Below are 19396 nucleotides of genomic sequence, written 5' to 3' on the forward strand. Positions count from 1 at the left end.
TATTATTTCTGCTATATCCATGAGGACACTAAGGTTTAGAGCAGTTAAGTCACTTGCTCAAATCACAAAGCCAGGAAGAGACAAAGGTAGATTTTTTTAAGCCAGTTCTACCTGACTTTAAATCTCACTGTTACCTTCTGTGCTTGTCCTCCCCTGTCAAAGAGGATATAGTTCCTGCCTTTAAGTAACTCTTAGACTAGTGAAGAAATATTTAATTTGTTCTTTTAAATTACAAATTATTTATTACAAATTGGACTTTATCCTTTTTGGTTAGTTTGCTGTACCTTTAGAGACACAGTTTTGACTGTATTATTTAAAACTTCTGGGAATGTGAAGTGACCTAGTGTAGTTTGTAGGCAGAGAAGTTTGATGTCTTGTCTTTGCACAGCAACAGAAGAGCTTAAGGACCCACCTTTGTGATCACATTGGCCTAGGGAATATTAATGGTGTCTGTGGCTTAGAACAAGATGGTTCTAATTATAGTATTTGGTGTTAATTCTTCAGTTCACCAAAATGATTGCTCCAATAGTGTCTATCTCTTTCTTGCTTTCCCTTCTCCTTTAGATCTGATTTTGTTTTAATCAGATTCTGTTCTCAGTTTTCCTGATTTTAATTGTGAAGGACTGAGTCTTATTCATCTCTGCAATATCATTACTTAGCCCAGTGTCTAGCAGTTAGTTGATGCTTTGTCATCCATTTGTGATGTGAACACATTTCTATGCAGTAAAGATTCAAGAAATAGAAATTGACTATCTTTTAAGGGCTAGGCACGATGCTGGGGATAGAATAGTGCATATGGTTGTATGCCATACTTACAATCTGATGGGAAACAATGACATACTAGTGTGACAAACCCTGCCCTTGTATAAGCATAGGGTGCTGTGGGAACACCTGGACTGGTAAAAATCTGAAAGATTTCCAGAGGAAGTACTATTTAAGCTGAAACATCAGGGAAGCAGTAAACAAGGAGAAAGGATTAGGGGACTGGTGGAAAAGGAAAGGCATTCCTAGCTGAGAGAAAAACAGGTAAAGACATTCTGGACCTGCAATTTTAGTTTGGAGTTTGGAGGGTATAGTGGGGGGAGGAGGTGAGAGTAAGAGGAGTATGGGGATGGAAGGGATTAAGGAAAAATATTCAATCGTTGTTGAAAGAATTATTTTAAAAAGCAATACATCACACAGAGAAATTCACTAAGAATTTCTAAGATGATTCATTTAGAGTACACGTTTTAGACCATTTTGTCTCATGAGCATACTTTATGTAATTAAAAAGAATAAAACGGATTTCAACCTGATAACATTGGAGACCTTATATTCATATACACTTATGCATATGTATTATACATCCACTTCATTATGATTCTATGGTCTATAACATACTTATCATTAGGGACACTTACCTCATGATAAACGGGCTTCATTAGTAGTGGTTCAAGGCTTTATTATTTATTCATCTATAGAGATTATAAATCTTCTCTTAATTCATTTTTCAGAAACTATTACTTTTCATTTCAGATGTTTTCTGATGGTAGCTTTTAAGTGAAGAAGGCTAAAATCAATTCTACTTCTTAATCAGTTTATAAATTTGGGGGGAGGCAATAGGTTTGAATACGAGGATTGCATGAAGATGCATAATATACACCAGGTTTTAAGTCTTAGAACTTTGGTAAATATATTGTATTCTTTCATTAGTGCATTTTCAGTCTCGGGTAATCTAACTTCAAAACTGATATTTTCTGCGGATGTGGCTTATAAGGATCAATGAATTAAATATAGTTTTTAATACTCCAAATAACTATTAATTATTTATAAAAATTAGAGGTTACAACTGTTATCTCAAATCCAGTACTTTTGTGTGTGTGTATGTGTGTGTGTGTGTGTATGTGTGTGTGTGGTTGATTCAGAGTGAAGGAATCTTAAGTAGGCATTTAGAATTTTTAAAAAGATGTGAAAATCTGTACATTATTTTGTTAATGGATAAGGTTCATCTATAATACTATGATAATTTTTGAAGCAAACTACTTGTATAGCAGTGTAGTCTTTTCACCTTTGTACTTTATAAATCAATGATTCTTTATGTTTCTGAACACAAAAGGATGTCCCAGGATGAATAGCCACAAGAACGGAGTTCCTCATTTGCATCTCTATCCTCACTATCACAAATAATGCTGAGCCTGTACCTGTGCTGTGTACAAATGGAAATTAAAGTGAACTTAAATTCATATAATTTTCATTTATGCCCTGACTCTTACGGTTAGATTACTAATAAAACATAAGCCATTTCTCTTGCCCTGAAAGCTGAAAGGGAAATGAAGAGATTAATCAGAGGATAGAGCAGGATCGGAAACTAGGAGCAAATAGAGTAAGTTCCCTCCCTGGCTTTGTCCCTTCCTCCAAAAATATCTATTAAGCATCTACTATGAATCAAATACTGAAGGGATGAAAGGAGAGAACCGCCACGTTACCACACTCTTTTATTAGTTTTATGAACCGAAAAACAGATTTCAGTTTTAAAAATTTTCAACTATTTGTAGCACATGCAGTTAAATATGCAATCAGGACGTCTGAATGTAATTGAGGTTCCGGCATTTCGCCCTTCACTTCAAAAACTATGCTAAAACCAGTACAAGAGATTCACCCCCCATGTAGTTTTTTTGGCAATCAAAGTCCTCACGCCAACATTTGTAGTAATTTCAGATTGGCACCCTAGCATTTCTGTTATAACCCAACCCGCTACCCCACTTCCCACCTTAATGCAAGATTAAAAAAAAAAAAAAGATAGTTTTACTGGGCGAACAAGGGCAAGGGAGGAAGGAAGGGACGGACGGACGGACGGAAGGAGGGAATGAAATGGATGAAGGAGAGATGCTGTCCTTTTTCCCGTTTGTTTTCGGTTCCCTGCCTTCTTCTTCCCATCTCCACGCTCGCTGTAAAGTAGCATCACCTCCAGTCTCGGCCCTCGGTCCTTCCCCCTAGCGTCGGAGCCCCGCAGCCGGAGGCTGGCACCTATCTCTTTAAATGACAGCTGTGGCTCGGGTCCCAGTCCCGGGCTTGACGTCAGCGCCGCCTCCCCGGCTACGAGGAGTAGTTTGCGCCACAGTCCGCGCTCGGGGCTCGCGGCGCGCTCGCAAGCTGCTGGGGCGGCGAGTTTTCTTTGCTCCCGCCCCTCCTCCCGCCCTCCCCGCGGAGAGCCGAGCGGCAGCTTAAGAGCCTCTCGCAAGTCTCTCACACTTCCCCGCCGTCGCCCCCAAAGGAGCAGCCGCTCCTCCTCGCGCCGCCGCCGCCGCGGCGTCCTCAGAGCTCCTCTCCTGCACATCGCTCCCCCGATGGAGCCCGGGCGCCGCCGCCGCTGCCCCGAGCCCTGAAGCGGGCCTCCTCGGCCGGAGAAACGTGCCGCCCGGCCCGAGGGCGCATCAGGGGCACGCCACTGGGGGTGCAAGGCGCGGGTTTCGGGAAGGAGAAAGTGCTGCTCTCCAGGGTCACTTGGCCAGCGGCGGGGGGGGACCATGGCTTTGAAGGACACGGGCAGCGGCGGCGGCACCATCCTGCCCATTAGCGAGATGGTCTCCTCGTCTAGCTCGCCCGGCGCGTCGGCAGCCGCCGCCCCGGGGCCCTGCGCGCCCTCGCCCTTCCCCGAGGTGGTGGAGCTGAACGTAGGGGGCCAGGTCTATGTGACCAAGCACTCGACGCTGCTCAGCGTCCCGGATAGCACTCTGGCCAGTATGTTCTCGCCCTCTAGCCCCCGGGGCGGCGCCCGACGCCGGGGCGAGCTGCCCAGGGACAGCCGGGCGCGCTTCTTCATCGACCGGGACGGCTTCCTTTTCAGATACGTGCTGGATTATCTGCGGGACAAGCAGCTCGCGCTGCCGGAGCACTTCCCCGAGAAGGAGCGTCTCCTGCGCGAGGCCGAGTACTTCCAGCTCACCGACCTGGTCAAGCTGCTGTCGCCCAAGGTCATCAAGCAGAACTCGCTCAACGACGAGGGCTGCCAGAGCGACCTGGAGGACAACGTCTCGCAGGGCAGCAGCGAGGTGCTGCTGCGCGGGGCGGCGGCCGCAGCGCCCTCGGGTCCCGGAGCGCACGGGGGTGGCGGCGCACCGGACAAGCGCTCCGGCTTCCTCACGCTCGGCTACCGAGGCTCCTACACCACGGTGCGTGACAACCAGGCGGACGCCAAGTTCCGGCGCGTGGCGCGCATCATGGTGTGCGGACGCATCGCGCTGGCCAAGGAGGTGTTCGGAGAGACGCTCAACGAGAGCCGCGACCCTGACCGGCCGCCCGAGAAGTACACGTCCCGCTTCTACCTCAAGTTCACCTACTTGGAGCAGGCGTTCGATCGCCTGTCTGAGGCCGGCTTCCACATGGTGGCGTGTAACTCCTCGGGCACCGCCGCCTTCGTCAACCAGTACCGCGAAGACAAGATCTGGAGCAGCTACACGGAGTACATCTTCTTCCGTAAGTTCGTGGTCTCCGAATTTCCCAGTTCTCCCGCCCCCTCGCCGACCCGCGGCGGGTTCCAGCGCGTCTGGTGTCGTCGTGTGCCTCCCCTATCGCGGCAGACACGATTTACGGTTTCGTGCCTTGCGATCTCCCTTTTGGCTCCTCTCCTCAGCAACTCAGGAGCACGCAATTCCCAAGCAGTCCTCTTTCTTAACTTTATTGAGCTAGCCCTCTCGCCCCGCCCAGCTCTTGGAGCCTCTGGACACCCTTCTACTACCGAGGGCCGGGAAAAGACAGGGGCACAAGGCTGGGCGCGTAGGTCCCCTTCCTTCCCTCTGTCTCCGTGGGACTCACGGGGGTCAACTTATGTGGGTCCCAGTGGTGTCCCTCCAGAGGGCGGGTTGGCATCAAGGTACCGCGGCGCACGCCGGGTTTACCTCCGGTTGGTGCGGGTCGGCGCTGGAGCATTCAATTATGGGTGGTTGCGGAAAGGGGCAACAAGAGAAGTGGCGATTGTGCCTCCAAAGCCCCTCAAGGGCCCGGGGGGAAAGAGGTTTCCACTGAACCATAAAAACCTCAGATTTCTCTCGCGCCAGTTGTCTTCTGTAACTGTTAGGGGTTTTGAACAGAGAAGGGTGGAGGGAACGGGCTTTGGTGGTCTGAGTGCTGTCAGAGTTGGACATGAGGAAGCAAGTGGTGTGTATGCGCCTGTGTGTGTGCGCGCGCGCGTGTGTGTGATTGTGTTTCCTTTCTGGGCGCCTCCAGTGCGAATGAGGGATTGAATCCACTTTCCCAGGGGGAATAAACGTAGTGATTTTCTGAACTGAGAGAACGAGGGAGTGGATTGGAAAGCATCTGGCGCAATGCCTTTTGTAGTGCACTTTGGCGGGGGCGGTGGGGGGGCGGGTTCTGTGGGTCAAGTTCAAGAACTCCACCGACTAGCACTGAGGCTTGGGGGATGGGGAACCGGGGCGGGGACAATTCGCAGTGACGTTTATAAAGTGAGGAGGGCCGCAACTAGAGAGCTATGTGGACAAATGGAAAGCCATCTGGGATGGGAGCAGGAACATAATTTGGCAAATGTTTTTCTTTCTCAAGACACAAGAAGATTGAAAACTTGCCTGTAGTGTTAGGGAGAGTAGCACTGACAGCCTATGTATAAGCCCAGCTTTAATTGCATTTATTTATTAAGTAATTCACTAACTGTTTGGGATCCAGGCAATTTTTTGCACTTTATTTTGACTAGGGAAGTGGAAAGGACCTCTCTTTGCACAGGCGTGAGATTGATTGGAAGTTGCTCATTGTTTGTGTATTCTAGTAACCTTGGAGGTAAGGGTGACAAAACACAGCACACTTAGTGTTAGATTGTCTTTTTTAATAGTGCTGGTTTTCCTAAGAAAACCATTTCAACAGAGAAGCAAAGAAAGTGTCCATTGAAGTGGTAGATAAAAATCTAATTTTCTTAAAGACAAATATTATATCACTTGTATGTGGAATCTAAAAAATAATACAAATGAATCTATATACAAAACAGAAACAGACTCACAGACATAGAAAAAAAAGGTTATGGTTACCAAAGGGGAAAGGGGGGAGGAATAAATTAGGAGTTTGGGATTAACAGATACAAATAACTATACATAAAGTAGATAAGCAACAAGGATTTACTGTACAGCACAGGCAACTATATTCAATATCTTGTAATAACCTGTAATGGAAAATAATCTGAAAAAAATATATATATAACTGAATCACTTTTCTGTGCACCTGAAACTAACACAATAATGTAAATCAATTATATTTCAATAAAAAAATCTAATAAGATTTTTTATTCTTAATTATATGAAAGTATTATTTGTTACACAGTAAAAAGATCACAATAGTCAGAAAAGCCACCCAAAGGAAGGGACCTTTATTGACACTTCAGACCTTAAACATTTATGTCATTTATATAATAGATATATTTCCAAGCATTTCAGAAGATGAGAGGAAATGAACTTTTGACTTCTTTTAGTGATTTTTAGTGGTTAGTGATTTTTGTTAGAGAAGGTGTAAGCATAAGTGTTCTGCAGTTAAGGTTCTTGAATTTTGGATTCTTTTGCAGTTTTGGTCTTTCTTTTCCCCCTAGAAACTTGCGGACTTGAAAATGCCCGTTACTTTGATTATGAAGAAATAATACAGGTTGTCTTTAAATTATGAAAAATGCTCATAAAATAGTGTACTGAAGTTGGAAACTCAGCCAATTTAAGTCATAAGATGATTTGAGAGATGCTTAGAATTCAGGATATTTCACTTCTGGAGCTAGAGGAAGTGAAAGAAAATAAAATATTTATATTATGAATAATGACTTGCAGAGTATTCACATAACAAATGAGTTCTGAGATTCATTGATAAAAGTCCCAGAAATCTAAGGAAGCAACTCAAAGCCTTTTTCATTGATTATCTTGCGGGGGAAAATACACAATTCCAGATTAAATATGGTTCTTTTGAAGTGGTATTTCAGTTGACCAACGAAATGTGGTTGCCGCTTTTTATTTGTCGTATAAAATTTATCTCGAACACTGTTATATATACATTTATTTTATGTTTTGTATAGCTTGCAGCACATTTTCACAAATTATTTTGTATGGGATTCCATTTAAATTGGTGAATGAAAATTCACTGTATTTCCATCCTATTTAGTGAAGGTGATAATGTTAACTATTCAGTGTAGTTATCTTGTTTAGCAATCTCTATTTTTAAAAGACTACCAGTGTTATTCATAAAAACAAAATCATTAGATGAACTTGTTTGTCCACTGTTTCAGATGCAGAGGGCCTTATTATCTTTTATTTCTCCTTTGACACAATTCTTTCAAAACATTTTTTTTTAATGTATAACATGTATCAGTCATTTTAACACCTTTTAAAGGTGAACTTAGTAGTTTGAAGCTGCTCTAAGAAGTGTAGAATTGGTTTATACACTTGAACATCAATTTCAGCTCTTCACTCCCCCCGCCCTTGCACCCAACTTCCCCCTGAGTTTCTGTAAAGATGGGAGGAGAGTGGCAAATGGTTCAGTAATCCCAGACACTGCTATTTGCCAAATGCGTGATCTTGACTAAATTATTTTAGTTTCCTCACCTGTGCAATGGAGATTATTATAGTACGAATTTTATTGAATTTGAGAATACATGTAAAGTGCTTGGACCAGTGCTTGACCTATAATAAAAGCTTAAAAAATGTTAGCTGTTACAATTGTAGTAAAGACTTTTTCTTGTCAGTATTAAATTTAAATTTTGTTTTTAGTAAGTGTAGTTGATTTACTTGTAAAGTTAATTAGAAAATTATTTTGCAATTAAATGATAGCATAATAAACTTTCAGAAGTTTGAAACTACCAATTTAATAACCAGATTCTTCCCTGGAACTTGGATTTTTCAGGCCAAGTTCGAGTCACCTAGGCTTGCCAATCACACTCCAGTTAGTTCTTTTGGATCAACTCCAACAGAACCTTTTTCTGATTCAGGGCCAAGAAGTGTTTTAATACTCTCCATTAGGAGTTGAAACTTTGGCAGTATTTTCTCACAGACTCTGAGCTAGATTCATATCTCCTTAAGTACTTGTATCCACATCCCTGGGTTCTAATACTCAAGGTTATATACAGGCTATTAAAGATTTAATATCAGCTTCATTTGGCTACATGGACACTTTGATCTATTATCAGTCATAACTCATAGTTTTATCAAGATTTTAGACTCTGCAACATATACTAGTACTATTAAATTCCATATTACTCTACTAGTACTAAAGATGGACTGTCCTTTCTTGAAGGAAAACAGTGATTTATTGTGTTTTCTGTTTTTTGGGGGGTGTCTGTTAAGTGTAATTGTGGCTCTTTTTAGCAATATCTCAGAGACGAAAAAAGGCATTTTGTGTTGGCATTGTATTACATAGACAATAGCTATCTGCTTGGAATGTGATATGTAGACTACCCATAATTAAAATGAGCATTATATATATCCTTTATTTCTCATAAACAGTGTGTTTACAGAAAGGTAGTACTGATTCACTGCTCTTCTCTTATAGTGCTTTGAGTTTTGCATTCTGTGTTGGTTGAATAATACGTGGTGTGAAAGTATACATTTCTCTAGGTGCACTTGATATTCCTTAAATTTGGTACAGTCTTTTTTGTTGTGATGTATGAGAATGCCCGATATAGGACCTAATGCTATTACTGAACTGGACTGTGAATTCTAATCTGTCTTAATGGATTTTTATATACACTCTTTCAAATACATTCTGATTTATTTCACTGTGTTTGGTTGAAGAAAGCTAGCTGAGTTGAAAATATTCAAACAGCTATTCAATCCTATGTTAGCAGGCCTGTTGCATTAAAAGCTTTCTAAGAAACGTCTTTAAAAAGTCATTCTATTTAGATGCATACCTTTAAAATTATATATTATTTTCTAGTCCAAAAATACTTCTACTTTTATCAACAAACACTGTTTTATGGAAAATAACTTTGTTCCTTCTTATTTTTTATTTAAAGTTGGTTCTTTTCTTCTTGGAGACTTACTAGTCATTTTTATAATTATCATGGAAAAATTTCTTCTGCAACCACATGGCTGAATGACTTTTGAATCGACAGGGAACAGATAACTTTGTAAAACACCAAGATTCTTATTTCATGCAAATACAATATTTGCAGTAATAAAGCAGACAGAAAATGACAAAAACCTTGGAGTGCAAAATGTTTGGAAGCCATGCCATGGCATTGGTTACTGTTTAAGGGCATTAAACTTTTATGTCTGGCATAGTACTGTCTCTAAATTTGATCTTTTAAAATTATGTTATGGCTTTAGTTTTCTCTGCCACCCTTTCTACAGCTTTATGTGGGTCAATCCTGAAGCATATAATAAAGCAAAAAGACAATGGCACTCCAAGCCTCATTTGGCAAGTTCTTTCTCTTTTGTAGCTTACAGTAGAAGAACTCACAATGAGTGTGTTTGTGTGCCTTAGTTAAAAAGAAAAAAAAATCTCTTTGGAAAAAGAGAAATAATATGTATAAAATTAGCAACAATTATTATCTATTCTATTGTTATAAGTTATTGGGTCAATTAGTTTAAAATGTGAAAATGATTGTCAGCTTATTCAAATGCAGCCCTTTTTTGATAATGGAAGTAATATGTGCAGTTTTAGGAATTTTATAAAAGAGAAGTAAAATTTAAAAAAATTGCCACCAGTAACTGCTAATAAAAATCTTGACTCATTTCCTTCCAGTCTTTGTTCTAAGCCTGTGAAGATGACAGACATACTTTTTGAAAGTTATGGTGACACTATGTAGATGGTTTATATGCCATCTTTACTTTGTTTTGCTTTATACATTTAATGCAGTTATACATTCAGTGACGTTTCCCACAAGACATTGAATTTTTTCATTGACATCTTAGATAAAAGTATGATACATGTCCTTTGCCACAGACAGTATTATAAATAAATATTGGTGTTGAATATTTTCCCTGTAAGCTTAGAAAATAGTTGATTTTTTCAAAGTACAGTATGTGTAATAAAAAGAACATTTACTATGTACCTAGATTTGTGATAAATGTTTTATAGCCATTACTTTTACTTTTTTAACATTCCATTAGCTTGGCATTAGTTCCCTAATACTTCAGTTAGAAAACTATGATTTGGAGAGGTTAAGTTAACATCCTTAGTTCATAGAGCTGGTATGAGGCTGAGCTGGAACTAGAATAGTTCTGCCTTACTGCGAAGCCCTTACTCTTGAATATTTAAAAGTAAGCCCTCTTTCATGCAATCAATTTTGTAAATATATTTCAATGTCTACTGAGTACCTAGAACTTAGCTCTTTAAGCAAAAATGGGTAGTGTGAGCTGTATATGAATGAACCTAATTTTTCTTAATCTATTTTAAATTTCCTTAAGAATACAGTAAATGCAGTTGACCCTTGAACAACTGCGAGGGTCTATCTGTAAGCAGATTTTTGTTCGAATAATATGTATTGAGGTTGGTTGAATCTGAGGATGCAGAACCTCCAATACAAGGACCAACTATAAAGTTATAAGCAGATTTTCTACTGAGCAGGAGTGGGCACCCCCTAGCCCCTGCATTGTTCAAGAGTCAATTGTATATGTTTTATGTCTTTACTTGATGAAAGGGTTAGCTTTTAACGATTAAGGCCACCACATTAATGGATATTTTTAAAACTAAAGAAAATAAACCCTTTGACTCAGTTTACCACTCTTTTGGGGGAACAAGTAGTATCTGTAGGTTTAATAGACTGACCAATTTTAAACAGTGTTAAGGTAGTCTTCTGCAGAAAATTCATTTTACCTTGTGTAATATAACACATTTTATGTATGTTCTTAGAAGGTGACAAAATGAAGAAGGTATTTTGGTTGAAATCAATTTTGTTAATTACGTAAAGTTTATTGGCCCTAATTATTGGTTAATGCCTTTAAATTATATACTTGCTATAATTAGGTCCAAAAAAGTATCAAATATCTCCTGGGTATTGGAATTATTGGCTTTTGGTGTTTTTGAAGGCTTAAAGTATTGTGAAGTATATCTATACATTTGAAGTAATTGGAAAGTAGTGCTTCAGGTAACCCTTCAATCTATGTTTCATTACACTTATCGTTTTTAAAGCCTCTTTTGAATTAACTTCAGGGTATTGTCAGCACTTAGCAGCCACAATCCTGCAAGACAAGCTGGCAGCTTCTCTAATGGAGATGATTCTAAAAGGTTTTGCAAAGACTTACCTAAAGATGAGAATAACTTTATTCACAGGTTTTCAAAGTCACTCCCATAGGTAAGTTAACTATAAGTTCTAAGGGTAATGGTGAACCTCCAGATGCTGACTTGAATCTAAGGTGTCCTGTGCCTAGCATCTGTATACTTCTCATCATTTGTTTCTGCGAGGGAGCATGAAACCTAATTATCCTGTAAGGTTAGTTGTATTTTGCATTTTCAAAAGCAAAATATATGAGTATTTTATACTGAGTTTATACTGTTTACAACTTTCTTTCTTGACTCATTGGTTTTTTAGTGCACCCCCGGTACCATAGTCATGTCGTAACTGAGTGACCTCTTGCTGTAGAATCCTTCTGCATTTAGCTTCCACACTTCCCTGTCTCTTCCTAGTACACTATGTATAGGGCCTTCATTGCATTTCCTAAGCATGTAACTATCTCTCTCTTTTTTCTTGTTGTATCCTATTTTTTTCCTAGCTTTACTGAGATATAATTGACATATAACATTTTGTAAGTTAACATGTTGATTTGATACACGTGTATATTGCAATTTGATTACCACTCTAGTGTCAGCTAACACGTCCATCTCCTCACATAATTACTAGTTCTTTTTTTATGGTGGGAACATTTAAGATCTATTCTCTTAGCAACTTTCAAGTATATAGTACAGTATTTTTGGCTATAATCACAATGCGGTGAGTTAGATCCCCAGAACTGATTTATCTGATAACTGGAAGTTTGTACCCTTTGACCAATATCTCATTTCCTCCACCCCCCTCAGCCCCCTGGTAACTACCATTTTACTCTGTTTCTATGAGTTCGGCTTTTTTTAAGATTCCACTTATAAGTGATATCATACAGCATTTGTCTTTCTCTGTCTGACTTTTTTTTCACCAGCATACTGCCCCATGGCCCATCCATCTTCTTCCTTCTTTATTATGGCTGACTATTAGTCCATTGTATATATACACCACATCTTTAGTCATTCATTCGCTGACAGACACTTGGGTTGTTTCCATATCTTGGCTATTGTGGATAATGCTGCAATAAACATGGGAGTACAGATATCTTTTAGACATCCTGTTTTTATTTCCTTTGGATATATATCCAGAAGTGGGATTTCTGGATCATATAATTATCTCTTTTCATATTGACCTTCCACACTGGCCTACTTTCTCCTTGAGAGTTGGCACCGAGTCTCACTTTTGTCTTTTCATCCCCCAGAGCAGTGGCTACTGTCACATTAAGAACTCAGTAAATATTTCTTTTTTGAATGAAAGTATAAATTAACAAATGAACCAGCGATCTTGCTGGTTGTACCAACGTAGTTATTGAGTTGAGATTTAGTTTCACTTCAATTTAAATTGCACCTATTGAGCAATTACCAGGCTATAGCTTGGGACAAGACATGCCAATGTGAATGACAGAGACCTTGCGTTTAAGGTGATCACAGTAAGCTTTATGTAATATTGAATTATGTTATAGAGGGGTTATTTGGTGTATTAACAAGAGACAGAGTAATGGCATGAGAGGCTGTTGCACAGGCACCTATAAAGAATGAAAATAACTGAAATGTTAACTAAAACACGGGACAGCTTCAAATAATGTTATAAATGAAGTTGTTAGGATGGTAAAAATACACACAGAGACACACACACAATTATTTATTTATTTATACTTAAATGACTGGTAGAGTAGAAGGTACAAGGCATCAAAATTTAGCTGACCTTTTTTTTTTTTAATGTATGAAAGATGTCAGGCAAATGCTCTGAGCTGCAGCCTACCTGCAACCACTTGCCTTTCAGAACATCTTAGAATGTGTAGTGACTGCTGCCTCCAGACATGGTCAGGGCCTACTGTGGTGTAACGTAAGTTCAGGAAGTATCTGGCTGTACTGGTAGGTGTTTGCAAATGTGAGGATCCAGTGAACTATTTTGTTATCTCTACTCCTAGTTTTTAAAAGGTATCTTGAAATACACTTAAGAGGTATTGCTGTTTCATGATCCATATTACACTATCAATTTTACTTATTAACCTTGTGTCAAGGTAGTTCATTAAAACAAATCAACTTTGCTGGTAATAACAGCACATAGCTTCATTCACCAGTTAAACTTAGTTCAATGCTTGTTCAGCAGGTGCAGTGTAAACGTGGAATATAATTTCTACCATATTTTAATCATTCTCTTATTAAATCCTACTTACATGGGGGAATATGAGTTAAATACAACAAAAGAATAAAAATATATACGTAGTGTTGATTTCCAGCTCACCAGAATGGTGATTTCACCATTCAGTTATGCTAGTTCCATTTCTTGCACCAGTTATAATAACAAAACCCTTGAGCATAGATGGAATCCACAGTATATTGCCATTTCCTTTCATCTTGTATAATTAGACATGTTTAATTTCTGATACAAGGAGACTAGGGAGAAGAATACTGTGCTTAGAAAGAGACAATACCAGAATCTCTTGGTCCCCACTCCCAACAAGCAAAAAGCTTGAACACTATGAATGATTTTCTACTTTTTAGTCAGATTCCTTGAAAAATTCTGGCTCTAGCTTTGAGAGCTTGGAAAAATAATGTAATCTCCCTCCTGAAGGAAGAGTGAGGGAAACAATAATACTCATCTTGTAGGTTTATTATGAGGATTAAATGAAGTAATCCATATAAAACACTTAGAAGACTATCAGACAGGTAAAAATTAATTGCTCAATATATGTCAGTTAGTGTCACTTACTAACTTAATATCCTCAAAACATATATCTATCTATATATTCCCACTTCTCTACATTATCAATTCATAGTACCAAATTTCTTCTTTTTTTTTTTTTTTGAGGAAATTGATAGCAATACCTATTCAGAATTGCTCTGAAAAGGTCCCATTATCATTAGTGAAATTAAAAAAAACTTGACCTACTAAGTATAAAATTAATTGTAACATATTATTAAAATAAGTTTATTCTAGTTCTTCATTGTCTAGGAAAAAAATGCATTCTTCCAGGTCTAGCGCTGGTCACTGGTCAATTTTGACACAATTAACAGGAATACTGGTATTCAGCAGTTATTGTTTCTAACGATGGGGTGTATTGAGGCAGAGCACCTCTTAATCACATTCTATATTTATATTTCTGTTGAAGGCTTTTAGCTTTGATTTTCAGCAGTTTTATGCAAGAGAACACATTGTCACAGGGCCAGGGACTCAAACATTGCTTAGAGTTTGGGCATTTGGCCAAAAAATTTCAGGCTAGGTTTTGGATTAAATACTTATCTCCACAATTTTAGGAAAACTATGTTAGCTTTCAACTCAATCAGCTCCTATTGAAACTACTCCACACATTTTGAGTATGTTTTTTAGTTACTAAAAGTCCAGATATTTGAAGAAAGCATAGAGATCTAAGGGAGATGCTGGCAGCCATTCAGAGATAATTCTCCAATATTTTGACCTCTTTCTTCTGGTTGGCAAAGGCTGCATCTCTTTGCAGGTAGAGGGTAAGGACTCATTCATATAATTCTAAAGTGACTTCTGTTTTTGTCAAGGAAAATTTGCTACCATGGCAACTTTATTGTGAGTGGCAGGAGGAAGCAAGCATGGTGATTACAAATTATTGGTGTAATCTATATTGTGATTTTTGGAATGAATCTTCTAATGTTGATCCTGACTTTTAGAAGACAAAAGAAAGAGCTGGCAATAGAAGTCTTCGGACTATCATCTTAACCTTCATTAGTATGCATATTTGTTTTATTTTGTGCTAACTTTCCTTTTCTGTGCTTCATTTTTCATGTAGAAAATGGTAGAAGTTGATCTTTTTTTTCATATTACCTCCATGGAATTCCATAAGTAGAATGTTCCAAGTAATCTGTGCTGAATAAAAATAGGATATTGTTCTTGTTTTAGTGTGTCAGATTGTCATTTCTTAAAGAGAATGTGTTGAGTATATTGATGTTAACAAAACATTTATTTAGGGTGAAACCTTTTCATGTACTATCTTATTTAATGTATAGCTGATTCACTTTATTATACAGCAGAAACTAACACAACAGTGTAAAGCAATTATACTCCAATAAAGATGTTAAAAAAAATTTTTTTAAATAAAAGCAATAGGGGTGGGATTGGTAGATGCAAACTATTACATTTAGAATGGATAAACAACAACGTCCTAATGTATAGCACAGGGAACTATACTCAATATCCTGTGATAAACCAAAATAGAAAAGAATTTAATGATGTTTAAAGAAACATTCAGAAATATAAAGACTACCAAACTAAGAGAAATCCAGATTAGATTAATTTTAAGCTACTGAGTCATATGTCTTATTTAGCTTATTTATATTTATTCATGCATTCATAATCAGTATTATATACAAAACAGCCTGTTAGGTGATGAAGATGTGGTGGTAAACAATGGCGAACACATTTCCTGCCTTTCATGATCAGGACCATGACATACAGATGTGCAGTTTGTACATGCTTAACTCTAGATTTCATTTACTGGGTCTAGGTGTATAGCAATACAATAGGTTGTGTGTTGTAGATGTGCAATGCACCACTTGTGAGCCTTTGAGTAATGGTCCTACTCATGGCTAAAGACCAATGGCCAAAGTTAGTTAGTTATATCTCTAACTTCTGACCACAGGAATCTAGGCATGAGTGTGTGTGTGTGTGTGTGTGTGTGCGCGCGTGTGTGCGTGTGTGCACATGAGTGTGTTTAGGGAGAGCATCAGTATGACTCCATGACCACTGCTGGCAATTAAAAAACTTTTGCCCTCTGAATTGTGGTTGAATAATGACCAGTTTGTTTTAGAAAAATGTGACACTATTATTAACCTTGACCTTTTGTTGAAATTGCTTATTTAGATATAAACTCAGTATTGAAAATGAAAATTTTTCTGGTTTCTACATCATACCTCACTCCCTTTTTGAGAAATTTTATCTCTTGAAGTCTATTCAGGAATTTAGATTTTGCTCTACTACTTATATAGATGTTGCCTATTCTCCGTGAAGAAATCCTAAAGTCAAATTAAAATGAAGACTTCTGCTGGTTACCTTTGATAGGTATTCTATAATTGAGATTAAATTTGAATTTGAAGTGGTTATGAGGTATTCCTTTGCATTTCAGTTAAGCAGACATGTGATGGGTTGATTTAGCATGTTTCACACAGTGGTAAAAAGATATATATTTGCTCTGTAGCAAGAAATATGGAACTTGTTAACAATTCTTAATGTTGCTGGAAAATGGAACCATGAATAAATATGCTAGGAAGTCCAGCATTGAAATTTCTCTAGCTTTGTATAATCATTTACATCTCCTCTGCTGGACTGATGTGTTTCTAAGGCATGCAAGAACCATTAAAATATTTCAGCTTTCGCTTTCTGTGTTAGCATGTTTGGATTGTAAAGTAAACTTAGTCATTTCAAGATGTTTTATAGCTGACACTATCAAGCCATATTTATCATTATTATAATTTGGTACTTAGCATTCATGCTGTGAAGCTCAGTTTTACCCAGTATTTGGTAAAACTAAAAAAAAGGATAAAAGATTTACTTCACAGTTTTAGTACAAACACCAGGGTCTAAAGACTAATGGCTATAATTTTTGTTAAACTGTACACAATATTTTATGAACTGAAATTGTGCCCCCCCAAAGATAATTTTGATGCCCTAACCCCCAGTAATTCAGAATGTGACCTTATATGGAAACAGGGTCTTTACAGAGGTAATTAATTTAGAATGAGGTCATGAGAGTGGGCCTAATCCGGTATGACTGGTGTCCTTATAAAAAGGAGAAATTTTGGACGTAGAGATGTAGATGCATGTGCACACCAAGAGAACACCACGTGAGCATGAAGGTGGAGATCACACTGATGCGTCTACAAGAAAAGGAATGCTAAAGGTTATCAGCAAACCAACAGAAGTGAGGAGAGAAGCATGGAACAGATTTTTTCTCATATCCCTCAGGGAGAACCAAACCTTCCAACACCTTGACCTTGGACGTCTAGCTGTGAGAACTGTGAGGTAATACATTTTTGTTGTTTAAGCCACCCAGTTTCTGGTACTTTGTTATGGCAGCTCTAGCAAAGTACAAAAGTCGTTTCAAACTCTTTATCTTGTAACAAATCTGGCAAAAGCTTGAAAGGCAGTGGTTTTAAAACTCCCTGAATTTTTCAGAGGTCTTAGTTGCAGACGACAGATTCCATTCTAGATAATTTAGACTGGAAAACACTTATTAAGTATAATGTCGATAGCTCACAGATTACTTGGGAGGTCTGAGCTTCCCGGAATGACTCCTAGACACCATAGAATAGGGCTCCTAAGGGTGGTGTACAGTACATTGTATGAGGTCCAAATGTGATTCCTTGTGGAATGGTCACCTATGAGTTAATATATTAATATGTAAGTTATTTGCCCTCAGTGCATTCAATAAAGTGTCAAATAGGAGCAGGATGACTTCAGTGAAAGATTTTGTTCCAAAAATGGGAAAATAGGAAACATACAGCACCACAGGTCTATAGCAAATCCCACCTTGCAGACAGCAGAGACTCCCTTTACTGGCAACAGAAAAAATTCCTTGTTAAACCTACCTGACAGCACTTGGTTCTGTCATTGAGTAAAATTCCCTTCCTTGCGGGTTGCTTTAGGGTTAAATAGCCTAGGCTACGGATGGCTAGTCTTGGAGTTTCTTTGGCAGAAGAATTTCTTCAAAATTGTACTGCACTTCTGGTCAGTTTCATGCGTGAATTAAGAGCAACAAAAATCTTGTGTAGTGTCATTTTTAGGCCTGAAGACTCTTTATTTTGTGGCCTCTGTGAATCACTCGCTTCCCCCCTCTCTTAAATTGATGGTCTACGTGGATGGTGCCAGCTTTGTCAGTGGGGCAGGCACCCTTGTGTGAAAGAGTAGCTCCTGCTAAGGCTGCAATTTTGTAGTTAGATTTTGTTGTTGATGTTGCCTTTTAAACACAACTTTTTTATATTATGAAAATTTTCAACGTCATGAAAACAAAAGAATTGTTAAAAAAATCCTCCCCTGTATTCATCTCCTAGATTCAACAATAATCAAAATATCACTTCATCTCTGAATTTTTTGTTAAAGCATCTTAAAGCCAACCCCAAATATTATTTCACCCCTACATATTTTAGTATCTAAACCAAAAATGGCTATTTTCTTATATAACCAGCCTCCATCATCAACTCTAACAAGGCAGATAATATTTTGTATAATATCTGAACCATAATCCATAATCCTATTTCCAAGATTGTCTCCAAAAAAATTTTATAGTTGTTTCTTTTTTAACTCGATTGTTTATTTTATTTTTATGTGCCTTCTCTCTTAATGTAGAATAGTTCCTCCTCTGCCTATTTCTCATTCTAATTTTCTATCCTTGTCTATATCTCTTTACATGTAGTGACATCAATTTGTTTACAGAAATAAGGTCTGTTGTTCTGATTGTGCCTGCTTTCTTTCTTCTGATGTTATTTAAATTGTTCCTTTGTTCTTATATTTTCTGTAAGTGAACATTAAGTCAACCTTGATTAGATTCTGCTGCTGCTTTTTTGGAGGGCAAGACTATTTTTATAATAAATAAATGGTAGAGGTGAGTGGTCTCAGTCCTATTTCTTCATTATAAGTTCCCATCAAATGTTTACCTAATAGTTTTATCATCGATGACCATTGCCTGATGCAGATATTACATTACGGGTTACAAAATCATGATTTTCCAATTTTATCATTTCTTTCACATTTGTTATTTGGAGTCTTGTAATGAAGAACTTTCTCTCATGAGTTACTTAAAATATAGTTCATTGAGGAAAGACAGGGCAAATGCATAAATCTTATTTCTTGCCGTTTTGACAGTGAGGAGTTGGTTCCCTTGTAACTTCCAATGGTACTCGGTAAGTTGCTGCTATTTGGTATTCTGGTGCTTTCCTTCCTACTTCCCTGTTATGGCAGTCATCATCTTTGTTCTTCTCCTCTTCCTCCCCTCTGCTGCTGCTGCTTTTCTCAATGTCTCTGTCTCTCTCAAGTGTAGCTGTGGAATCATGGATATTTTATAGGTTTCAGCATTTCAGTCAATTGCATGTATTATTTAGGATGTTCAAACTGTTCGGTCTTTGACCAGGGAGAGACTGTGTGCTCTTTTGACACAGCCCATTAAGTCCTTGGTAGGTTACTTGGTATTATGCAGCTACAACTTTTAACTGCCTTGGT

At 38.4% G+C, this 19396-nt stretch overlaps 1 protein-coding gene across 1 annotated transcript in view; it reads left to right on the top strand.

Moving 5' to 3' along the window:
- The first annotated feature begins 3506 nt into the window (after positions 1 to 3506).
- KCTD8 (potassium channel tetramerization domain containing 8) overlaps positions 3507 to 19396 on the top strand; it is a 254767-nt gene continuing 238877 nt past the window's right edge. Inside the window, exon 1 of the mRNA XM_060147302.1 lies at positions 3507 to 4455. Coding sequence (XP_060003285.1) covers positions 3507 to 4455 — 949 coding nt within the window. The remainder of the gene's footprint in view (positions 4456 to 19396) is intronic.

This window comes from Lagenorhynchus albirostris, chromosome 4, assembly GCF_949774975.1.
Source record: "Lagenorhynchus albirostris chromosome 4, mLagAlb1.1, whole genome shotgun sequence".
NCBI lineage: Eukaryota > Metazoa > Chordata > Mammalia > Artiodactyla > Delphinidae > Lagenorhynchus > Lagenorhynchus albirostris.